Here is a 10782-nt window from a genome sequence, read left to right as displayed (position 1 = left end):
AGCATTTTTTTTTAATGAATTTAGTTTAAAATTTATAACAAGTATTTTTTTTATTAATGAAAAGCTTTCATATAATTTTTTAAACAATTAAAAAAAATAAAGGGTAGAGAGATTAGATATAAATTCCAATATAAGAAATGCTGACCATCAAAACCAAAAATTGTTTTTTAACATTTATGCTTTCATTCCCTAATTCAGAATCCTTCATTCCTTCCTTCATTAATCCTTCATTCAGAATCATTAATAATTCATTCATTTAATAATCCTTCATTCAGAAAGTATTGTTACACAATCCTAGACATTTCAGAAACTATTTTGAAGCCCAAAATACAAAATCTGTGAATGAATCAAAATTTGTGTCTAAATTTCAAACTTTGATGTAATGAGAAATTATAAAGTTTACTGAGAAACACTGCATGATAAATGTGTGACATTTCAAGAGTTTTCTCAATTAGGAGAGGGGGGATAATCTGGGGAGGATACTTATTTAAAGGTAATTGCAGTAAGAATATTATTTTAGTAGGTTAACTAGAATTATATCTTATTTGTAATAAATTACAAGATTTACCAACATTACCAATATTAAGGAGCTTAGTCCAGTATATCCAGCTAATTCAGATGATCAGTAAATTTTCCACTTCAGAGAGCCAAATAAATCATATAAAAGAATGTAAATAAATACATATTTTGTATTTCAAAGATGTTTCTGGAATACTTTTCATTTCTCGTTAGATTTGAGGGAATAAAATGACTTTCAACTTTGAAATCAATAATTTTTAAATAGGAGTGAGTGTATCACTTATTAAGGCTAAGGAACAAATATTTCAGTAATTTTAGTATTTCTTATATGGAAGGAGTAAGTATTACAGTTTAGTAACTGCAAAATTAGAAAGTCCCCTTCTTTCTATAGTTCTGTAAAGACTGTAAGAACTGAAGCATCTTGAAGAATAAGAATTTCCCTTTTAAGAACATAACAACTTTCAAGGACAAGTTAAATACCTGATCTACTTAAAGTATAATATCTTCAAATCATTTCTTCTTTTAATGGATATAAATATTGAAATTGAAAAAAAAATAAATTATAAAACATGTTATGAATACAAAATTTCTGAGACAGGGACATATTAAAGACTGGGTATACTATTTACAAGGTCTAAAATTGCATCCATTAGAAAAATTAAATTTTATACTGAAATCTTTAAAATCTTACTTCTCCCATCACAGATATGCTAGTTGTTCCTGTTGCTTTGGCAATACTATGTTCAATAACAAAAAACATGAATTCATCATAGAGAAGCCTCAGCAAATGAAATGATCCAAAACTTGCAGCACTGCGCAATGTTAAATCCCGAATCACCAGGGAACTGCAAAAGAACACATTTAATTACTTGTTAAAACAGATAAATTATTTTGAAAGTTCCACACTTCATAACAATTTCAATTTATATTAAGAAATTATTTCTGTAAACTTATGTAAATGTTAAATTTTATAATATATCTGTTAACAGTTAATTAACTGAAGCGGAGCATATATCAATATCATTAAAAAAAATTAACCATGCAAAATTCAATGAAATTTACATTTTTCTTGATATAACATTTTCACTATACATCTTTTTATAATGACATTACATATAATCTCAAAATATCATGTTACGTTTCCATAAAGATGAAATATTTTATATTGAATATCATTGTTCTAAATAATGAGCTGCATCTGAAAATTAATAAAGTTATAGAAAAGAAATTAAATGTAAATATAAATTTTATGACCAATTTTAAAATAAAGTTTTACTTATTAAAATAAACAGCTCATTGTTTCATTTTAATATATTGCTACTTAAAATTTTAGAAATTAGAAATTTTTTATAGGAAAAAGATTCAACCTTAAGAATTGCTCCTTTTTAATGAAAAATCAATCAATGCTTGAAATGAAAAATATACCATCTCCTATAGTCTTCATTTGATGGAATTTGATGGAAAAAATACAATATGAATATTCTTATTTGATGAATTCATAGGATTTTATATAAGAAAAAAGAATAAAATTAAAAAAAAATATTTATTTAAGTGGTCACATTCAGCAAAGAAAATAAGAATCATGCTATCCTAGGCATATTCATTATCTTTTACTCTCAGCATTATTAGGGATATCAAAACATGCTGAAATGAATTTTATAACAAAATTACACTGTTTACTTCATGGGAATGAGTGATATTCATTTAAATTTGTAAAGTTCCTTTCAATTTTTTGATTAAAACAAAATGATTTATATAACATTTGAATTTTTGACAACAATTCACATCCAAGCAAGTATTTAAATATCAACTTCAGAAATCTTTAGATAGTCAAGAAATGAAAATAAATAAATAAATAAAAATTAAATGAATAAATAAATAAAAATAAATGGGAATTTGAAAGTACCTATAGAAAGACCATTTCAAAAGGAACTGTCTTGCAGCTTTTGGATAAGTGGGCTTGCCTTCGTGAGGCTCCAAGATTTTGTGAACTATATTCTCCAGCCATGTAGCCCAATCTTCCAGCCATAAATTGTGCTGTAGAGTCTGGCGAAACTCTGTGAGTATCTGACGTATTATGCCATCCTCACACTGACATACCCAGGCGGCTTGCTCCTGGAAAAAAAATACATAATTCTGATTTTCATGGAACTGAAACATTTGTTTGATGTTTCACATCACATATTTTTCATTGTGCATATGCCTTCCCTATATGCATTTCAGTTTAAAAGGTTAATATTTATATTATATTAATTAATTTCATAAAAAAAAGTTGTATATCAAAGCAACAGTTTTTATCTTCAAAATGCACAAAAAGCTTAAATTAATTTAAATGCAGAATTCTGTAATAAATCACATAAAAAATGCAACTAAACACTTTAATACTTTAGAATGCAAGAACTATTTATAGAAAACACAATATTTATGTTATACAGTAGACTCCCGATTATCCGCGCCTGCCGCACAAAGTTTTTTTTTTTTTTTTGACTGATTTTTTTCAAAAAGGTGCAGTTTTACAGTTATGCTTTTGTAATTACATAATACATTACAGTATTAAAACAGTACATATGTATTAATTTTTCTGTGTATCCTTGACGCCTCTCGTAAGTACAAAGCACTTTTCTGTTTTCATTAACAAAATGCATTTTAGGTTAGTTTTGAGTGATATACTAAAATATTAAACGTTAGTTAAACATTTCCTGTTGTTTATTTTAGATTTTATTGTACATAAAACGATTTTTCAAAGTTGGAATGAATGTTTTCTCTTTTGCTATACCCGTTTTTAGCTTTTTTCGGATTATCCGCGATTTTTGTTATCCGCGGCGGCTACGCCACCCAATTCCGCGGATAATCGGGAGTGTACTGTATCAAAATATTGCATAGAATTTAAAATTATCATATAAAAAAATTAAGAAAATGCTAATATAAATCTTAACATTTGGTGTAGTGGAAGCGCCTCGAGCTCTTAATGCACAAGTTCGTGGTTCGATTCTCGTGCTGCGCAGGTCGACTCAGCCTTTCATTCCTTCAGTGGGTCGATAAACTGAGGACGAATCATGCTTGGGAACTAAATGCTGGGGGTTCTGCATTAGGCTTACCACCTAACCGGGACATACGCCTTGCACCCCAGGGCCCTCGCTCAAAAAGTCGGATATGGGCACTGTAGGCTTTGGCTCACATGGAGCTGTCATGCCACTGTGTTTAGTTAAACTTTAAGAAAGTTTTTTTAAAGCAAAGACAACAGATATTTATTATAAGAAAATTCTAAATAAATTATTAATTAAGAATTAAAAATGTTTATAAGCAATTCAGAGTTTGAATATGTAAATAATATCAGTTACGTATTACATAATTTTATGTGTTAAAACCACAAAACGAAAAAAATTATTTAAATAAAATAACATGTCATTAATGAAGATATCACTTAAAAAACAAAATCATATTTCATCAAAATGAAACTGTATTTTCATGCTAAAAAGCAAATATTAAAATTTAAACTATTAAACTTTTATTAAAAATAAGCAAAATAAAATAAAATTACTACATTATATCAAACTGATTCAAAATTTTCTTTTACCATATACAAGAATTTAGTAAATGATATAAAGTGTGTCCTAAAAAGCGGAATAAGCTTTTATTTTTATAAATATTGCACTTATGCAAATACATCAAATAACAAGTTTTATTAAATAAGGTAGGCAATTTTATGAAAACACTTTGACTTCTGTGGAGGCTGATAGTAAAAGCATATATGTATAAAATAATTTTTATATGTCCCACAGAATAAAAATGTCCATTATTAAAATATTACCTTAACATTAATCTAAGCACACACAAAGTTCCATGTTTCCATCAACAAATTTGCAAAGATATGCTTATTTTTAAATTTAGAGGGATTTCTTTCACATTTAAATGGAAATATTTATTTTGAAAAGCAAATTTATTCAATATAAAAAACTATCATATGCAAATATTTACTATAATATTTACATATGACAGTTTAATATAGTACAAATAGTACTTCACACATCATCATGATTTCAAAGCAATCTGTTAATTACGAATAAGATTCAGTGTGAATAGTCTACTTATAAATTCAACTTTATGCAGAAGGGAAGAGAAATTAGAGTAATTGAACATTTAAAAGACTTTGGGGAAGTACTGGAATGCTCAGTAAGGAAATAAAATTCTTTGAAGGAATTTGTATGCTTTCTAAAAGAATGATATATTTCAATAACAAGGTATACATTCATATATGGCGATTTATGGTATAGGTAATTGTTAAACTGACCCACTGTGGAAAAATACAAATGTAATTTAACAAATTCTTACTAACCTCATAAGAAATGCATTTATGAAATGGTTTAGCAATTACAAACTGCAGGAACTTTACTTTCCTGGAGAGAAATGGGGAAAAGGAAGACTTACATATATGTGATGCAGAAATTGATATTTTCACTTATTTTTCAATTTACCTTCATGAAAATATACAAACAGTTAGTCCAAAACTCAACATTCTAATGCCAACAGTGTGGCAAATATTTCCACATAATAACTGGTATCTAAGCAATATGTGTGGACTGCTACAGCAATTATATGGCCAACTACATGATCAACATCTAGTATTTTACAGTTGGGCCCTAAATTAAGATAAAATCAAATACTTTCTTTGAAAGGCAATTTGAGCAAATGAATGGTGCTTAAATTAAGACAGAAATATTAATCTTCAATGATAATCATCTTTTGGAATGATAAAAATCCATTCTTCATACAAGAGGTTCATCATCAGTAACAATTTTCTTTAAATGTGTGGTGTAGTATTTTTAAACATTCTTTGACTGATTCTATTGTGTACAACAGTATGCTGAATAGTTGCTGATATATTCAGTTAGTTTTGAATGACATTATGCCTGAACTATGGGATGAGTAGGCTTTGGCAGTACACGCTCGTAGATTTTTACTGATGAATTCAAAAAGTCAGTGTTTAAGTCACAAGTGATGAGCTCAACCACATATGCACAAATATTGTTTAAAAAATGCAACTCTATGTAGATGTCCATTTTAAACAAGTTTGTAATCATTTCAGTTAAAATATTATCTGAACATTTTTAAAATTTAATGAAAGTTAATAAATGAATTATTATTTTCTATTTCAGCTCCTTAAATAATTTCTATTAAATACATATATTATTCTTGAAAATTACAACATAAGTCTCATTCAAATACTATCAGAGGTATGGAAAAATGGTTAAAGTAATAATTGTACTATAATTTTACTTTTTAATAAATTTACTATTTAATATGTCAGCAAAATTTATTGATAGATGCATGAAATTTTGTGTCTTGACAGATGAATGCATGCAAGAAAAACATGTTATTCATTGACACTTTACTCTAAATAGAAAATAAAAAAAATTACTTTTTTTTATCACCCCCAGCAGAAGACAAAATATTTTGAAGTCGTAATTTAATGAAACTATGCAATGAAAAGTATATGTCTAATTGCAATAGTTAAAGAAATAAATTTATTTTCTATCTTTTTAAGGTACTCTGTACAAATCAATAAATAAAACTAAACATAATAAACACAAGTTCTAATTTGTGTTAAAATTAAATATTTATAAAGAAATAATTGTTTTGTACAAAACAATTTGGAAGACTTTTTTTTCCTTCAAAAATATTGTACTCCTGAACTGGAACAAAAATAAGTATGCAAAGACAAATAACATAAAATAATTTAGAATAAAGGAAATAAAAAAATGAACAATATATACCTGTATGTTTCGAAGATCAACTTTGTTCAAATCTGATGTCATTTGTTTTATTTGAGTTGAGCTTTGCAAGACAGCCCTTGCGGCTTGAGCAAGATGATTTAATGAGGTATATCGGCGCAGAGTCTGAGCAAAGGCACTGATGGCACTAATCTGTAATAATAATAATAAAAAAAATTAATGAATACAAATCAAGATTTTTTTTCAGGTGGTAATTCAAATACAAATTTACCTATAAAACACAAGTATTATTTAAGACTTAAAAAATATCGTCAAAAAATGTTCCACACATTTTTTTATATGGACAAAAAAGAAATTTTAAATTTTACATTCAATATATAAGGCTTATGAAATAGGGGAAGAATAATGTTGTAAGAATTAAAATAAATTTAGTTTAATTTACTCTAAAAATTATTCATGTTGCAATGGTAAAATTATTTGAGATGAAGTAAAGAAACAGATATTGATTATAAATTTTCAAGAATGATCACAATGAAAGATAATGATCTTGAAAATCTTCATGATCATTATCAATAACAATGAAAGTCTTTTAACATTGAAAGAATAAGAAGAAAAAAAAAATTATGAGAAAACCAAATGGTTTAAATATGCATCTAATGCATTTTCTGTTAAGTGAAAGTTATTTATCTAACACGAAGCTTAAGATGACATGAGGAATTTTCTGAAAGCTAGGAAATGTACAGTTGTATATATATGTTTGTTTGTGTAAGTATGTGTGTGTATGAGTATGTATGTATGTTGTATTATATGTTTGTTTGGTTGTTTGTGTGTGTGTATGAGTATGTATGTATGTTGTATTATATGTTTGTTTGGTTGTTTGTGTGTGTGTGTATGAGTATGTATGTATGTTGTATATATGCATGTGCCTGTGCACATTTTAGAAAGACTTAGGGACATTTTTCATGAATGTTGAGTTATTTGAATTCTGGTGCCTTCAACATTTGCGTTAAATTTGGGATTTGACTCTTGTCTTTTATGGATAACTTGTAACTGCTTTTTGGTTTAAGGAAGCAAAGGCATTAGTATAAGCTTGTTGTAGGGTCTCTATGGCAGTAAAGATATTTCATATGTTCATAGAATGCTAAAATATATTCTACAACAGAATGTGGAACAGTGCACTTCACATGTTTGCACAAAATATGAATAGAACAAATGGACTGAAAAACATTTTCTCAATTTAATAACCATGTAAAATAATAATTACCATTTTAGTAATTCAAAACCATGGGAGATATTTCAGTAATCTATATCTATATAAAATAACTTACCTTAATATTCAAAATATCATCATTGCACTCAGTAATTGCAGCTCGCAACCAACCTTCTAAGCTCTTTGCAAAATTCCGTATTGCTTGGGTTAAGGTACCTAGAAAAATCAAATAAATTTTAAATTATAATTGAGATATGATACTGAAAAAGCTGTGACTTATTTTAAAATATGAAAAAAAAAATGAATTTATGAAAATGAATGCACATTAATTTCAACATTTATATTTTTTTATTATTATCAAGAAGAAAACAATAGATAAATAAATGGAATACACATGAAAAATACATATAAAAAAGAATGCACATGAAAAATCTATAATATTTTTAATTATTGAGTCATCTGCCTGATATGTATGTTTTGCAATAATACTTTGTAACAATATGTTAATCTAAAATTTTTTCCTATATAAGGTAAGAAAATAAATCATACACTAAATTAAAAATATAATATTTTATTTATATTTGTACAGGGTGCAGCAGAAAAAGATGGACAAACAATTTTTAACATAACTTTATTTAAAATAAATAAATTAACTAAATATAACAAATAATAATAAGTGTAGACTTTTACTAATAAATAAATTTAATTTCTTACAAAGTGGACACCAAACTCTTATTGAAATTTACCTTTAATCAAATTGAATCTCTTATTGAAACTCTTATTGAATTGAACTAATCTAATTGAAATTTACCTTAATCTTAATCTGAAACCTACCTTTAATCTATCCCATTCCTGCCGAAGTCACTGCTTTAGAGAGCTCAAACTTTTATGTCGTTTAGTGCAAGTCCTAGACTATAAAATAGACCATACACTGTAATCATGAGATTGACATTTTTTGAGTATTGTGCCCACTCTCCATATGATATGTGCCTTGCACCACTGCTCTGTCTATTTTAGCCTTGTGAGCTGGTACAGAGTCTTGTTGAAAATCCCACTTTAAACTGCCGACGTGCGTTTTGGCATACAGAAATACAACAGCTTCTAGAATGTCTTGCTGGTATATTTTTTTATTTATTTTAACACGTCATCCACAAAAACCAGAGGTGTTTTGTCGCTTGTGCAAATTCCATCCCAGACCATGACTGGCTTGGATTTTTGTGATGTTCAACAGTTGCTAAAGTCCTTGGAGCATCTATAGACTAGATCCTATAGTTCTAGGAGTTATGAGCTTTTGGACGGTAAAGAGCTTCTCATTAGTGAAAAGAAATCTCTCACCGCATTGACTTGCGGCCCATTTCAAAAGTTTTCGTCCAGTTTGGAGCTGCATGAGTTTGTTTTCTTCAGTGAGAAGTTGAACTTTTTGGAATGTGTAAGGCTTCAGTCCAAGCTCTGTTTTTGCCATTCGTTGCACTGATTGGTCATTTATTACCAGTTCACAAGTTATCTTTCTCATGGAAACCTATGGATTTATATTGAACTCACATTTTGATAACCTTATAGCCACTGAAAGTGTTCACCGAATGTTTGAGTACACTTCCTGAACTTTGACCATTACTGCCAAGCTCTTTGAAAAGATAGATTGCATCAGACTGTTTGCTGAGTCATATTAAGTAAACAAACGATTTCATATACTGTCGTTTTCCTTGCTTAAACAAGTATAAAATAACAGATCTTTTGCTTGGCATTGTATAAAAGCCAAAAAAACAATATGTAAATTAAGAGATATACTATAAAATATATTATAATTACAGTGATAGACAAAAAGAAATGAACAAAAATTAAAAAGAAATTAATCAACTTCTATTATATGATGTAACAACTTTGTCTGAGTTTTTTAGCGGCACCCTGTATATATTTACAACAAATACGTTTTTCTAAGAATTATAAATTTCTACCAAAATTTGTAAAATATTTTACATTAAGTGCACATCAGTTTTTTTAAAATTAAAAATAAAAGAATGTAAAAGCTAAGGAAAAATACAGAAATAACATGGCTTGAGTACAAGAAATTTAGATCTATAAAGCATATATATATTTTTCCTATATAAATGATATACAAAATCTCTTCAAGTGCAAGATAAAAGTAATCTATTCATGAATCAAAGAAATATAAACCTATTGAAACTAGAGTAAAAGAAATCAACTCAAGATTATGGTCCCACAACAAAAGAATTTGAAATTTTGGCATTAATTCTGAAATGCTGCTCAAGATGTTTCTTCAATGGCCTAATGAGATAAAAATCTCTTGGTACACGGTTCAGATTATAAAAACTCCAATAAAAATGCTACACCAAATCACGAGTAATTATGTTGTCAGTCACTACACTGCAACAGGATATTTGTCAAGAGCAGTCTGAATATTTAGAAACTTTGTGCAACTAATAATACAGAGAAGCATAATAATTGGTAGCATTCACAATCATTTCAAGAACGAAAATTAAAATTGATAGCAAATCCTATTGGTTTAAAAGACTTTGATAATAGTTTTCTTCATGAATGATGTTGTTTTGAACTTCTAACTAAGAGGCAATGAGTGTTTCTATGACACTGATGCTTGTCTTATTTCCAATATCACATGATGCACACGTTTCAGCTCCTGCAATAATACAGTGCCGGAAGCTACATTAAGTGACAGAGAGACAAACCAATAGGTATAATTTTAAATTTATCTCTGAGTTGTCATGATCTCAGCAATTATACATTGCTTGATAACCCAAATATTATGTGCTTATGTAGTATCACATAGATCATTATGGTGAATGGTTTCATCTTTGAACCAGCACATACTTTCATGTTTAATGGAATTGCATACATAAGTAACAAAATTATTGCTCTGCTTATATACCTGTGCTTTTATTAAATACAAAGCACCAAAACCACACCTTTTTGAGAGAAATTATTCATACAATTCTAGCAGTTGCTGTTAAATTTGAGCAAGAGATATTTTCTTCCAATGCTAAAATTATACCACTTCCAACAACAAACACATTTCCTTCAATAACACCATCTTATAATTGAAATTTTGATATAATATCATTACCAACCTCATTTCATGGTAATATTCGAATGCTAAGATTGCCTCAGATGCTAGAGAAAATTTAATTTGCAAACCAAACATTTAAAAATTTTTTTGATTCTTTTTCTTTTTTGAAAAGCCTCCATATTATCAAAAAGAATGCAGCAAAGTTATTTTAATGAAAATATTAGCAAAAACCATTTTAATCACTATACTATTTTAATAAAAGGTAAGAAATCTAAATT

At 27.8% G+C, this 10782-nt stretch overlaps 1 protein-coding gene across 3 annotated transcripts in view; it reads right to left on the bottom strand.

Moving 5' to 3' along the window:
* Positions 1-10782, bottom strand: part of LOC129964117 (DNA-binding protein RFX2-like) — a 52827-nt gene that overhangs the window by 5564 nt on the left and 36481 nt on the right. For all 3 annotated transcript variants that reach the window (XM_056078805.1, XM_056078806.1, XM_056078807.1), the window contains 4 exons: positions 7580-7677; positions 6294-6443; positions 2426-2634; positions 1211-1364 (listed from right to left, as the gene is read on the bottom strand). In XM_056078805.1, coding sequence (XP_055934780.1) covers positions 1211-1364; positions 2426-2634; positions 6294-6443; positions 7580-7677 — 611 coding nt within the window. The remainder of the gene's footprint in view (positions 1-1210; positions 1365-2425; positions 2635-6293; positions 6444-7579; positions 7678-10782) is intronic.

This window comes from Argiope bruennichi, chromosome 3 (assembly GCF_947563725.1).
Source record: "Argiope bruennichi chromosome 3, qqArgBrue1.1, whole genome shotgun sequence".
NCBI classification, from domain to species: Eukaryota; Metazoa; Arthropoda; class Arachnida; order Araneae; family Araneidae; genus Argiope; species Argiope bruennichi.
Note: the sequence above shows the minus strand (reverse complement) of the source record. Positions and strands in the feature narration are given on the sequence as shown.